Here is a 15,225-nt window from a genome sequence, read left to right as displayed (position 1 = left end):
TTACCGTAGCAGCCTTCTTGGTGATTACACGCTCAGATGGCCACTAGATGGCATTTTCAAAAATTTCATTAAGCAATTGCAATGCTTCTTTTGTGGTCTTTTCACTTTTCCATTATGGAACCTTCTACAACTGCATCTATTACATTTCTAGAAGAAGGTTTTAACCCATGATAGAAAATGTACAATTGCATATGTTCAGGAATGTCATGGTGTGGACATTTCCTTAACATTACTTTTAATCTTTTCCAAGCTTGATAAATTGACTCAGAGTCAGTCTGCAAGAAGTTAGATATATCATGTCTTAACTTTGTTGTTTTAGCGGGGGAAAAATATTTATATAAGAATTTATGAGTCATTTGGTCCCATGTGGTAATAGACCCTTGAGGCAAACTTCGTAACCAAGTCTTGGCCTCTCCTTTTAAAGAAAAAGGAAACAGCCTTAACTTAATTGCTTCAGGAGGTACTCCATTATACTTAGCAGTTTTAACCAATTCTAAAAAGTCAATTAAATGACTATGTGGATCTTCACTTAGATCACTAGTGAAGATGCAAGATTGTTAAATTATTTGAATCAGACATGTCCTGATTTTAAAGTTGGTGGCTGCCACTGGGGGTTTCCTGACACTTGATTCACAATTAAAATGATCAGGTCTAGCATAATCCCTTAGGATTCTGTTTGCTGGTCTTGGCACCACTTCATCAAACTGCTCCTCTACATGAGCTAGTGATGGAATTTCTAGTGAAATGTTATCATCTTCTAATTGGTGCTCCATTCCGTTAAAAGTTATGCTTTGAGATGATATTTGTCCTTTCCTAAAATTAAAATAAACTATCTGAAATTAAAATAAAATAAAGACAATTCCTAAAGTAGTAATAGGTAATTTTAAAAAAAAAAATAGTACGGTAATATTATAATTAACTAAAACGGTAAGTTGTAACTAACCATCAAAGAAATAATATAATACTAATTAGATTATATGGAAAAAAGAACTAATAAATAATAGTCATTAGAAAGAAAGTGCAATAATTTGTAAATAATAGTATAGTAGTAATTTAACAAATTTATAAAACATAAAAAAGGCTTCAATAATAAATCAAGTACGCTGAAGGATTGAAGTACCGTCAATTAAAAAGATTGAAACAATAAAATATTATTCTACAAAAATATAGTACAAGTAATAGTAATAGTTGTATGAATAGTACAAAGGATACTTTTAGAACTAGAATAGTAAAAGCAAGTACTTACAATTATAATAGTAACAAAATAATAAAATAGACTAAAGAAAAACGACGAATACAAAAATAGTGAGATTGTGAATCACAAAACTATTATATTATACTATTATATAGATGTTAGTACTAACACCAATAATATAATAATAAGATGTAAAATAAGGTAAGTTAAAATACTGACTATGAGGGATTTTTTATTATAACAATATTATATAAAAATGCTCCTAATAATAGTAACAGTTATGATAGTAGTATTTAGGAGATAAAATTTTGAAAGAAAATTAACAATAATAATAATAAATTCTCAAATTAGTAATAAAATATTTAATCTGAAGTAAACGTGTGCCAATCCCCGGTAACGGCGTCAAAAATTTGACGAAGCTAATGTGTACAGGATTTTCTGCTCGTACTCTGTCAAATTCTAGTATAGTTTATGATATCGTCCCACAGAGATTGGAGAATCTAAGTTTCAGACTTGTAATATTTTGACCACTATTTGAGAGAATCAAATTGATGAAAGGTGTGTGAAATTATAAATTAAGACAAATTTCTTCCGAAAGGTTTATATTTAAAAAGAGTTAGGAATCGTTGAATTCACTTGATATATCATTACAATAAAAAAGCTCAGTTTTATACGTATTTCTCTAAAGAATAATTGTTTATTGCTAATACAATTATATTCTTACACTAAGAAATAAATAAATAATTAACACTCCGTGAGGTTATGTTAATTAATTGATTTAAAACTAGTAACGATTAAGCTGAAATATCTTGCCTAAATTGTGCTCGAGCGTATTAAAAACTTCGTGAGAATATTTTTACTAGAAAATCAATAGTCTTGCCTTCAACAATTTCTCTGTGAGAATTAAAACTGAGGAAAGCAAGATTACAGATTTGAAATAATAATCTTACTAAAAATTACTTTCACTCTAATATTTTATTCATCAGTTATTATATATTAATTTTTCTCCCTGAGAATTACAAAAGTAATATAAGAATAACTTAGATATAAAATATGTAGATATGATAATAATGATTAAAAAATTATCATTCCAGCACAATATGAAAAGTAAATAGAGTTTCAAGCCAAGAATGTATTGAAACATATATAGTATTATAATTATATCGAGTTTCATCAACTATCCCAACAAAAAATAATTACTTCATTATGAAGTGAGAAAGCTAAAAAATACTTTCAAAAGACTAAGAGTATTTTTACTACAAAGAAAAAGACTAGAGAAAGAGACCAAGATTACTCTTATCTTTCTCTTTAGAAACTTTAGAAAACATATGCCTATTTATAGGAGAATTCCTAGAGACCGCGAGAACTTGTGAGATAATAACAATATATCATATGGCCTTGATGATAATTTGACAATTTATCATGAAATTTCGGTGAGAATTTGCCATAACTTTATATCTCTTGGCATTGTGTAACCTTAGATGAAGTTGTCACGGATGCATCCTTCTTCCTTGAACTTTAGGTTATTTCTTTTCTCTTCTTCCATGTATTCATTTTCCTGCAAGAATTGTTAGAAAGGTGCGAGAATAGGATATAACTTGGTCATATTTTATGTCTAAAATATTATATTTTTATATTAAAATATATGAATAATTTATATCCATCACTGATAATATTCATTGTTTACTTTTTTTAGCCATATACATAAATTATACATTGATTATACACAATTATACATATATAATACATAAATTATGCATATATTATACCTTCACTAGTTATTTTTAGTTTAAACGGTTGGGTGTGCGGCTATTTGGGTTAATTCTTCTTAATATTTCAGGAAATAAATATCCTGAATTGTCCTAAAATCAAGATTTTTAGTTCAATTTATGTGGACAAAATAAGTACTGGTATATCCCTAAATACTATCCCTAGAAATGGTTGTTTATGCACTTCCCTTCCAAACTCCTCCAAGGCCCAAAGTCCAAATATATATTGAGCAAATTTAGCATATTGACCCCATTCACCTCATACATGCAATAGAACGAAGCATTTCTAAGCTCCGGAGTGCTTTGTTGCTTGTACTAAGGAAGAGAAGAAGAATTAACCCAAATAGTCGCCTATCGAATCAGACTATGCATATGACTAAAAAAGAATGAATATAACAGGCTATTTGTGTAAAGATCTCCAATATAACTCGATTTTAGCAGCATAACACATAATTCCCTTAACCTTTTGAAGTTTTTCTCGTAATATTGAAGTTGAACGAAAGGTAATACAATTAGCTTGTGGAAAATTGACCTTTTATAGGAATTCAATTCTATTAAATAACTCCTAATCAAATGTTTAATTTTAAGTTTAATTTTTATTGTTGCTTAATTATTATTTTTTCACTATCATTAATATAACATCTAAAAGTAATATCTCGAATTCTATATTGTTAAATGCAATCTGCAAAATTCGATACTATAGCAATGTTTTTTGTTACAAAATTTCGAGTTCCAACCTAATAATATACTTAGGGGTTGTTTGGTTGCCGGTTAGATTTATGTAGGTATTAGTTATACATGTATTAGTTATATATGTATTAGGTATGCAGGTATTAGTTATCTATGTACTAGTTATGCATGAATAAGTAATGTATGTATTAGTTATGCAAGGTTGAGGGGATAAGTTATGCAAGGTTGAGTTATATTGGGATTAGTTATGCATGGATTAGTTATGCGGGGATTAGTTATGCGGTAGTTATATAAGGATTAGTAATATAAATGTAATGTGAGTGTTATTTATTATTAGCTTACTTTATTTTATTAAAATTGTTAGTATAGTTTAAATATATATTTTTAAACAAAAAAATACAAGTTTGAATAAAGGGTATTCTTGTCAATTTGTGTTTTAATACAAGTATTACTAATACATGTATAAGTTATTCCACCTTCTACCCTACATAAATAATACATAGATTCTCTCATAACTTATACATGTATTAGTTATGCGGAAAGAAAAATATGAACCAAACACTATATTAGAATTGCTACATTTTATGTGAAAAAGAGGAAAAAACAATCAAATATTGTATAACTTATGCTAGCTTCTATGTAGAGATTATTTTTTCCCCTTCTTTTTAACCAAACAATGTATAAAGTTATCCTAATTTTAATATATGGATAACATGCTACCAAACGACCCCTTATGGAATAAAAATGTGTAGTACTGCTTAAATAGTTAATTCAATGGTTTACATGCTGGTCAACGGTCCAATTTCCAAATCATTTGAATACATTCAGGAATATTCTAATTTCTAATGGGCAATGGCTGTTGACGTCTTAAAGTATTTTTGCTGGCAAATTTGTTAGCACGTAGATTTCTGAAATGACCAATTTTCAATTTCAAAATTGGTATAGTACTATAGTTTACTCCCAAGCCAATTATTATAAAGTTATAAACAGCGCTATTTTGCTTTCATTTTCAAGGTCCTGCTAAAATAGACACATTCCTTTTTCAAGTTGTAAGATTATTATACGTTAGTTAGTAAATTTTAACGTACAGGTAAATTGAAGACAAATCATAGGTTAAGTTGAGAACGACTATTTATTTGGTTTAAAATCATGCTACTTGTTTCCACCGAAAAAAAAAAATCAAGCCCAAGGTACTCCTTTTTCTTTTTGTTTTTCTTGGCACAATTTTTCTTCAACATTTTTTATTAAATAATTCTATAGCAAAATCAGATTTTAAGTCCGTTTTAATATGTATGACCATATCCTTCACTATGAAAGCCACCCCTCTTTTCCCAAAACCACAAAGAAAGCCTATCCATTAATTGGATTTAGATCCACACGTAGACGAAGGACTGTTTGACCAAAAAATAAATCTTGGTTCAACTAATTAAATTTATATAAATGAGGATTAATCTTAGCTAACAATGATATCTCAAAGATGGAGATATCAAAAGTGCAATAAATATTACGTATATATATTTTGATAATGGCGGCATCACTCAATCAATATTTCAGAAATCAAAGGCAATAATGTACCATTCAATATCAATGAATAGCAATAAGTGGTATTTAAGTATATAGAATGAATAAGTCACCCAAGAAATGATGCAATCAGTGAGTGTTCTTTCTAACAATGATGAGTGATGGACAATCCTTTGAATATTTAAGTTATTCTCGGATCTAGTGAAAAAGTGTAGACAAGAATCTTAGTGAAAATGTGATATTTGTATGCTTGCAATGAAATCTGATTCTCTCTCTCAAGTCAAAGTGTATTTTTACAAATGAATATCACATGTCCCCTATCATTGTGTCTCTTTCGATTTATAGGGAACATGTTCATAGAAACCCTAATAGTACAAGTGCAGAGAATATCCACTAGAATATTCTCATTTAAGTCATATCTTAAAACTAGTCGTTATAATTATGCCAAAGGTGCTCGACCTCGGCCTCGATGACAACTCCTCGACTTCAGTCTCGCTGACTCTTTGACCGCGGCCTTCACTGATAACTAAATTACTTCGACGCGTTGCATCCTAGGAATGTTTTACTAATACCATTTTGATTAAAGATGAATTTTGACTCATACAGTTAGTCCCTCCGCTTATCGAGGTCGTTCCCGCGGACGTGGTTAGTGAGCGGACAATGTCGTTCACAATACGATTTTGTAGAGTTAGCTGAGGTCGTGGTCATGGAGACAGGGCTACGTGGCCTTCTGAGGTCCACATATTTGAATTTTTTGAATTATCTCGGAAGTTTGTTGGAGCCATCTGGTCCAAGAGAAGAAGTGTCGTCATGACATCATGCATCAAAATGACGTCGTTTCCCGATGTATTACATCAATTTAGGTGTGACCCTTGATTGTCTCTATCGTTTCAATTTCCGTGCTATTTATGACTTGTCGTTTCGATTCTGGTGCCTCTCAAACCTTATAAATTGAGGAAGGTTTGTTGATTTTGAAACTTTTTCCAAACTCTTCCTTCTCTTTAAGCAATAGCTTCTCCTTCATCTTCTCTGCAGAACCCTTTCTACACCATGTTCTAGTAACATACATCGTTCCCCATTCCCTTTTGCTTGTTATTCTCCTTCTTTACATTGAATTATGTCTAACGTACCTTCTGAGGCTGGCGAGTGGAGTCGTATTGCTCCCTTGGCAGTGGTGTTCCCCTCCCATGAGGAGCGTGTTCCTGCCACCGTTGAGGATGGAACCTTCTCATCGGTGGAGGAGATGATCTCACGTAACCCTGATTCCAGATCCGATTTCACCAAATCACCAGATGTCGAACCTGGAGCCTTTCAGTTAGTGATGACGGTAAAGGAATTGGCGGAGCTTAAGGCTAAATTCGGCCTCCCCAATCACACCGAGTTGATCTCAACTGGGCGGGATACGGTATAGGTCCCCCGTCCTGGGTATTGCACCCTCTACGCCTACCCCTTGCAAGTCGTTATTCTCTCCCCCTCCTTCCGTTGCCGGAGGAATTCTGTCATCACTATGATGTTTTTCCTGCTCAGCTTGTGTTGTACGTTTATAAATCCATAAATATGCTCACCAAGTTTGATGAGCTGGCATGGGTTGAATTGACATTGCGGTATTTAATCCATATGTTCGCTCTTAGCGTTTATAGGGGGACGATGTTGAACCTTCGCCACCGAGGGGGCAAATGCTTGGTGATGAAGATGGACGACAAGGCCAGTCATCAATTCTAGTTTAACATCTTTTATGTAAGGACCGAGGAAGTTGTGATCAATGTCGACGGCTTTCCCGAGGATTGGAACTATACTCGTAAGAATTTTGATCTCTTTCTCGTCTTTGGTCTTGCATTTTGACTTTTCGCCTTCTTCTTTTGCAGCCAAAACCTTGCTTCCTCCTTTGGTCACTCATATTTCCACCTGCATCGAGCGGCTCCTCCCTCGTAGGGATTCGTGAATGGCCAAATTTTTTCAAGAAGTTTGGGCCCGCTCTCCCTTCAACTGGTAATTTCTTTTTTTTATCAGTGTCTTAACTCTTTTCTTTTTGTTTACCTTCGCTGATTTTCCCTTTTCTTATTTTTTTAGCTTCGGCAAGGGGGTCTACGAGGAGGTCAAGATCCCCTACGCCCTCGTTCTGAAAGAGGAAAGCTACCGCATCCTCGATTTTTGCCCCTGCTTCGACTGCGGTTGATCCTACCTTTGTTTCAGTCCTTCTTGTTGTTGCATCCGAATTTGTCCCTACTTTGGCCGTGGAGACTTTGGCTTCTTGCTTATATTCTCTCATTGATGAGGACGACTAACCTTTGCCTAGTGATGGAGATTTGATGCCTCACAAGAGCAGGGTTGTGGACATCGGGGGAGAGAGGCTGACGATAATCGATGTAGGAGATTGTGGCCTTGTCCTTCGGGAAACGACCACAGTGCATATCGGGGAGAGCCCAGAGTCAAGTCCTTAGGCCCCTTTATTTAGAGGATATGCGTCATGCGGGGGATGTGGTCGAGGGCGTGGTGAGCAATGACGACCCTGTTCTTCCGAGACGCGTAGATGCCTCGTCTTCCCGGGTTGCGACAGACGTGCCTTCTTTGATTGATGATAGGGGAAGGTTATCGCTGAGGAGGATGTTGGATCCGATTCTGACATGGATGTAGACGGGTTGAGGATGATCGACGAGGGGCTTACTCAACTTGAAGTAAAGTTGGAAGGGGGTTCAAGGACTATTACCATCCTGATGGACCGTAATCTTCTTGTGGAAACTGAGAAGATTATCCCCTCCCTTGTCCCTCTTTGTTTTAAGATTAAGGGTACGACTCTCAAGACTATAGATGACAACGCCCTGTCAAATAACATTGTTGGTCTCACCCTTTGGGTAAGTATATTTGTTGTCAATTATTTTCCTTAGGTTTTGTTCTTTCGTAGTCTCTAACTTCCTTCATTCATTTTGTAGATGGTCATCTTGGAGATTGAAAGTGCTCGTAGGGAGTAGAGACGTAAAGATATCTACGTGACGTTGAAGGACAACTACTTCAGATGCCTTGAGAAGTACTGGAATCTTTGGTGTCGGCTTAGTGAAGGCGGCGATGTGCGCCAGTTGAGGGAGGACTTGAAGGCAAAAGATGAAGAGCTGGTGCGGGTAGTGGGGAAGTGCAGCATCCTAGAGGGGGCGTTGAGGAGAAAAGAGGAAGAGCTTGATCTTAGCAGGGGGCTGAACCCCAATGCAGTGATCTCCAAACTCAGGTAGTCTTGCTGCGAGGCCAGCTTAAGGAATGTCAGTTTAGGGCAGAGGCTCTTAGTGGCGAGGTCACTGAGAACCAAGAGGAGCTAGAGAATGCGGAGTCTGCATGATTGGAGGCTTTGAGGAAGGCGGAATCCCTTGAGGTGGTGATCGGACTCTCCGTTCCGAGTGAGTAAATGATTTAACAATGGCAAGACTCAAAGAAAAGCGTCTCGATGAAAGGATTGGGGAGTTAGGGAAAGAGATTTATGATCTCCATGATCTAGTTCCTGCTTTGGAGGTCGAGAAGGCCCAATTACTGGCACAACCGTTCTCTTCCTACACTTCAGATTTTCCCAATGTTCCTCGGGAGTTATATAAGGAATGGATTCATGCCGAGGCACAGTTAGATGTCTTTCCAGATTTTCATGTGGCGGGATGCGTTTCTGAGGCTATCCACGAAGATGTGTGTCAAGTCTTGTAAAGCTCGAGTCGCTTGTGGGTATGATCCTGCTATGCCTGAGGCCGATGAGGAGAAGGGGGAAGAGGGTGTAGACCGGCATGAGAAGAACACCTAGTATGATACCGCTTATCCTGAGGGTGGAGGTGGCGATGGCAAGGGTACTGAAGGTCGTGATGGCGATGACCAGTAGTTTTCTTTTGACTTTTTTGTGTATTTTTGCCGGCATCTTTACGAGCCTTTGTAAACAGTTTAAGTATGAAATATCAAAGTTGTTACTTGCATCTTTTTCCCTTCTTATGGTTTATTTTCTATACTTTTATGTTTTTTTATTCTATTGTTTGCTCGTTTCGCTTTTGCCCTTCTTATTATTGTTGTCTTTTAGATGGACGTGGCCTTGGAGCTGAATATTCATAGATTGCGTAATCTATGAACATTATTATTTGTTCGAGCGTAATCGAACATAACCTTTCGTTAAATCGCGGTCGAGGGCCGATAGGTATTTGTTCGAATGAGGTCGAACATAACCTTTTGTTAGATCATTGCCGAGGGCCGGTAGATCTTTGTTCGAACGAGGTCGAACATAACCTTTCATTAGATTGCGGCCGGGGCCGTTAGGTGTTTGTTCGAACGAGGTCAAACGTAAACTTTGGTTAGATTACGGCTGGGGTCGGTAGGTGTTTGTTTGAACTTAGTTGAACATGACCTTTCGTTAAATCGTGGTCGAGGGCCGGTAGGTGTTTGTTCGAGCGTAATCGAATATAACCTTTCATTAAATCACGGTCAAGGGCCGGAAGGTGTTTGTTCGAGTGTAATCAAACATAAACATTCATTAAATTACGGTCGAGGTTCGGTAGGTGTTTGTTCGAGCAGGGTCAAACATAACCTTTCGTTAAGTCACGACCGAGGGCCGGTAGGTGTTTGTTCAAGCGAGGTCGAGCATAACCTTTCATTAAGTCGGGGCCGAGGGACGGTAGGTGATTGTTCGAGCAAGGTCGAACATAACCTTTCGTTAAATTGCGGACGAGGGCCGGTGGGTGTTCTGAAAAACGTAAGTTTCTTATTGCTTTGACATTGTTGCTTTGGTTACATACTTGGAGAAAATTATAGATTTTGGGTGTTGGCTGGTGTTCCAGTCTCGGTCCCATTCTACATATTCCCTTCATTGTTTGACTTGGAGAGAATTGAGAAGTCGAGAAATGAAATAGTAACAACGGTCCTATCCTCGCGTACTTCGACTCAAAGCGTTCCTTTCGCCGCTTCGTTAAAAATCTCCATGAGAAAACCCAAATGGGACAAAACTCAAGTGAGGGAAAAAGAGTACGACTTTGGGACACTTTTTCTCTCAAAAGTTGAAATATTTGAGGTGGTTGATATTCCAGTTGTTTGGTAGTTGCTTTCCTTCCATTGCGTCTAGTTAAATGAGCCCTTGTTCGCTTTGGTTGTGATTTTGTATGGACAATCCAATTCGTTCCAAGCTTGCTTTCCCGGGGGTCTTTGCTCGCTTGAGTTTTGGCTTTAAGTGTGTAGTCCCCGACTTTAAGCGGCCGGACCTTTGCTTTCTTGTTGTAATAGTGTTTTTCTTGTTGTTTTTGGACGACCATTCTTATGTATACCATATCTCTTTGTTCGTCGATTTCGTCGAGTTCCTGCCTTCTGCTCTCATCGTTACTAATGCCGCTTTCGTGGGAGTATCTTAGGTTGGGTTCTCCGACTTTGACTGGTATTATAGCCTCGGTCCCATAGACCAAAGAGTAGGGTGTCTCTCTTGTGCTCGTCTTCGGAGTGGTTCGGTAGGCCCATAATACTTCTGGTAGTATTTTTGGACATAGTCCCTTGGTGTCTTCAAGCTTTTTCTTCATGATGTTTAGTACGGACTTATTGGAGGATTCTGCTTGCCCGTTACTCGCTGAGTGATATGGGGTTGAGAGTATCCTATTGATATGCCATTTATCGAAGAACTGGGCTGTTCTATTTCCTATAAACTGGGGTCCGTTGTAATAACTGATTTCCTTGGGTAGGCTGAATCGGCAGATGGCGTTTCTCCATTAAAAGGTGATTACCTCATATTCCCGTATTTGGGAAAATGCTCCTGGTTCCACCCATTTAGAGAAATAGTCAGTTAAAACCAAAAGGAATCATACATTACCTTGCCCTGCTGGGAGGAGACTCGCGATGTCCATTACCCATTTAATGAACGGCCAAGGGGAGGTGACCAAGTGGAGGTATTCGCCTGCTTGTTGAATCATTAGGCATACTTTTAGCATTGTTCGCATTTCCTCTCGAAGTCTGCGACATCCTTTTTTATGGTGGGCCAATAGTATCCCGCTCGTATGAGGCATCTGACCAGTGCTCGATTACCAGACTGAGCTCCGCAATGGCCTTCATGGACTTTTTCGAGGATGTGTTGGGTTTCGTTTGGGCCCAAACATCTTGCCAGAGGGCCGCCGTAAGTCCTCTTGTATAGGTCGCTATGGAGGAGACTGTATCTGGTTGCCTGCATTCTTAGTTTGTTGGCTTCTTTTTTGTCTCCTGGGAGTGTGTCATCCTACAAATATGCGATAATATAATTGCGTCAGTCCCAAGTTAAGTTTATGATTTTTACCTCGATTTGGTCTAGTGATGAGTTGAGGAGATGGACTACGCTTTTATCTCCGTTTGTGATACTTTTGGTAGCAACGACCAGTTTGGCGAGGCCATCTGCTTCGGCATTCTGCGCTCATGGGATCTGATCGAGTTGGCATTCGTCGAACTCAGGAAATAGCTTGAAGATTTCAGTCTGGTACTTTTTCAACCTTTGTTCCTTGATTTGGAAAGTACCTGTGACTTTGTTGACTACGATCTGGGAATCATAGCGTAGTTTCAACCGTTTCGCCCCATACTTGAGTTCTAGCCTTAACCCTGCAATTACAGCCTCATACTCGGCCTCAATATTAGTCATATCCTAGCACTTTATGGACTGACGAATTACTTCGCGTGTTGGGACCTAGAGTACGAGTCCCAGTCCGAACCCTGATGCATTGGATGCGCCATCGGTGTATAGGACCCAGAGGTCTTATGTTTGGAGGGAAGCTTGGACGGCTTCCCTTTCCACTTTAGGCATTATTTTTGCACTGAAGTCGGCGACAAAGTCGACGAGCACTTGTGAATTTATCTTTGTTCGCGGATGGTATGTGATATCATGCTCGCTTAGATCGATGTCCCATTTGGCCAGCCTCCCCGATAGCTCGGGTTTATACAAATGCTCCTCAAGGAAAAGGTTGTGACGATCGACATGGGATGGCATTGGAAATAGGGTCTAAGCTTTCGTGAAGATATGACCAAGGCCAAAGCCAATTTTTCAAGGTGCAGGTACCTCGTCTCGGTGTCAACGTGTATTTTGCTAATTTAATAGATGGGAGATTGCATACCTTGGTTTTTGCGGATCAAGACTGTGCTTACCACTACCTCGGAGACGGCTAGATAGACGAGGAGTTGCTCCTTAGGTTCGCGTTTTGAAAGCAGGGGCGGTAATAATAGGTATGCCTTCAGTTCTCGTAGAGCTTGGACGCACTCGGGAGTCCATTAGAGGACGTTGTCCTTCTTGAGTATGCCAAAAAATTTGTGACATCTATCCGACGACCGCGAGATGAACCTTGATAGGGTGATGATTTGACCAATCAACCTTTGGACTTGCTTTTTGGTAGTTAAGAGTTTTGGTATCCCCTCGATAGCTTTGATTTGGTTTGGGTTGACCTCGATCCCTTACTGTGACACCAGAAAACCCAAGAACTTTCCCGAGGCCACGCCAAACGAGCATTTCTCCGAGTTCAGCTTCATTTTGTACCGTCTAAGTATTTCGTCTACCCTTTCGGACTTGACCAACATGTCATCTATATATACCTCCATGGTCTTACCGAGCTGGTCTTTGAACATCTTTGTTACTAATCTTTGATAAGTAGCCCACGCGTTCTTCAGTTCAAATGACATGACCCTATAGCAATACGTTCCTTAGTGGGTGATGAACGTGGTCTTCTCCTAATCTTCTTCCTCCATAAGAATTTTTTATAGCCTGAGTAAGCGTCCAAGAAACTCAATAGTTCGTGCCCGACTATTGCATTGATGATTTAGTTGATATGGGGTAATGGGAACGAATCCTTCGGACATGATTTGTTCAAGTCTGTGAAATCCACGCACATCTGTCATTTCCCATTTTTCTTTTTTACCATGACTAAATTGGCGATCCACTTGGGGTACTTCGACTCCCTGATGGAGTCGTTCTCTAACAGTTTTCCACCTCCTCGCGGATTGCATCATCGATGGCGGAGTTGAATTTACGCCTGACCTATCTTACTGGGGGGTCGAATGGGTCAAAGTTTAATTTATGTGTGGCGATTTCCTTTGGGATGCCCGACATATCTACATGGCTGAAGGCAAACAAATCTGCATTAACTATTAAGAATTGACTGATTTTACCTGGTTCCCGGAGTTTGCAACCAATATAGGCCTTTTTGCTATGGTTATTGAGGTCTAATTGAACGGGGTCGAGGTCTTCTATGGTCGAACCTGCAACCTCGACCATGTCGGGATCCATGATGACGTCCCCGATCTCTTCCGGTGTCGACCTCGACACTGTTGATTGCTTTGTCTCTTTTAGCTTGTCTTTTTTCTCTTGGGTTGCCGTGTTATCTAAGGCAATGCGGTAGCATTCCCAGGACGTGTGATGTTCTCCGCGTATACTAAATATTCCCTATGGTGTTGGGAATTTAATTACTTGGTATAGGTTGGAGGGGACGACTTTCATAGTATGTATCCATGGTCATCCTACGATGGCGTTGTATGCATTGGCCTGATCCATGATGTGGAATGTAGTCTCCAGAGTGACGCCGCCTGCCAAGACGGGGAATGCAATCTCCCTGGATGTCGGCTCAACTGCATTATTAAAACCAGTTAGCGTGATGCAGCGCGACACTATCTTATCCTCAAGTTTTATTTGGGTAAGGACTAGGGGATGGATAATGCATGTGCCACTTACATCATCCACCATGATGCATTTGAAATCGGTATCTAAAATGCGTAAAGTAATAACGAGGGCATCATTATGAGGAGAAGTCAAACCGTTGGCATCCGACTCATCGAAGATGATACTTTTTTCGAATTTGTCGTACCGTTCACGGGTGATAGACCGTTTGAGCTTGTGAGTGGTGGTGAACTTCATGTTGTTGATTGAGGTATCGTCACCGCTGTCGATGATCACGTTGATAGTATGAGCTAGTGATGGCGGCTTTGGCGGGCATTGATGTTCACGTCCTTTGGAGAAGTTGGTTCTCCCCTTATCGCTCAACAGCTCTTTGAGGTGCCCTTGCCATAACATGTTTACGACTTCTTTTCTGAGGGCGATGCAATCTTCTATTTTGTGACCACGTTCCTGGAGGAACTCATAGAGGACATCAGGTTTTCTGGTGTTTGGGTCTGATCTTATCCTCAACGGGCACTTCATCTTTGTTCCGAGTTTCTCGAGAGCGTAGACTATTTCTATATGTGACACATAAAAATTGTGAGCAGATAATAATGGGGGCATAACCTCTTTTGTTCCGATGAGTTCCCCTCCTTGGCTGGCATGTGCCTTCTTCATAGAGGGGGGAGGCGCGGCGGCCGTCCTAGCATATGGCTGGTGCCGCTCCCTGTTGGGTCGCGAAATCGAGTGATCTCTTCTAGTGTTGTCTCTTCGTTCTTTTCTAGGTTTTTTCTTGTACCGAGGTTAACCGGTGAGTTGGTCTGCTGAGGTCGTCCTTGTCTGTTCAGACCTCGGCGCAGTAAGCGTTATGGATTTCATCCCAAGTTGTTGGAGGATACTTCATCAATCGGTTCAGTAGTTTTCTAGTTGCCCTTGAACCATATCTACTCAACCCATTCTAGAAAGTTGTGACCGCCATCCCTTCGGATATGTTTGGCAGAGTCATCCTTACTCTGTTGAACCAGGCGAGGAAGTCTCCCAAGGACTGCTTAATAGTGAATATGTCATTTACTCTTGCTTCAGCCTTCTTGGCTCAGGCATGGGTGATTACGAACTTATCGTCCATTTCCTCAAAAGTTTCTATGGAGCGGGATGGTAGTTGTGAATACCATGTTAATGCCCCTCCCGTAAGGGTTTCGTCAAATGTTTTATCAAAATAGAGGACACTTGTTCCTTGGCGAGGCTGTTGCCTTTCACGGCGGTGACGTAGTGAGTCATATGATCTTCAGGATCGGTCGTTCCGTCGTATATCTTGAGATAGGGCAACATTTTGAAAGTCTTTGGTATGGTATGCAGGGCTGCGTCATCACTGTACGGCTACTCTATGAACCTACCAGCATCCCTTTTTGGTAGCAGCTTAGGGGCGCCCTGTATTTTGTCAACTCGTTCTTGATGTT

At 39.4% G+C, this 15,225-nt stretch overlaps 1 protein-coding gene and 1 non-coding gene across 2 annotated transcripts; one reads left to right on the top strand and one right to left on the bottom strand.

Annotated features, from left to right (window-relative positions):
- The first annotated feature begins 201 nt into the window (after positions 1-201).
- Positions 202-308, top strand: LOC117280823 (small nucleolar RNA R71). Its single transcript, XR_004511410.1, has one exon. It is a non-coding gene; the product is annotated as a small nucleolar RNA R71 (small nucleolar RNA).
- Positions 309-13,630: 13,322 nt separating this feature from the next.
- Positions 13,631-14,446, bottom strand: LOC138902020 (uncharacterized). The gene has a single exon (XM_070189825.1). The coding sequence runs from the start codon at positions 14,444-14,446 to the stop codon at positions 13,631-13,633; it is 816 nt and encodes a 271-aa protein (XP_070045926.1).
- Positions 14,447-15,225: the final 779 nt, after the last annotated feature.

The sequence above is a fragment of the Nicotiana tomentosiformis genome, chromosome 11 (genome assembly GCF_000390325.3).
Source record: "Nicotiana tomentosiformis chromosome 11, ASM39032v3, whole genome shotgun sequence".
NCBI lineage: Eukaryota > Viridiplantae > Streptophyta > Magnoliopsida > Solanales > Solanaceae > Nicotiana > Nicotiana tomentosiformis.
Note: the sequence above shows the minus strand (reverse complement) of the source record. Positions and strands in the feature narration are given on the sequence as shown.

Excerpts from the sequence above, each read along its gene's own strand:
- LOC138902020 (XM_070189825.1), bottom strand. The coding sequence starts at position 14,446 with ATGAAGAAGGCACATGCCAGCCAAGGAGGGGAACTCATCGGAACAAAA.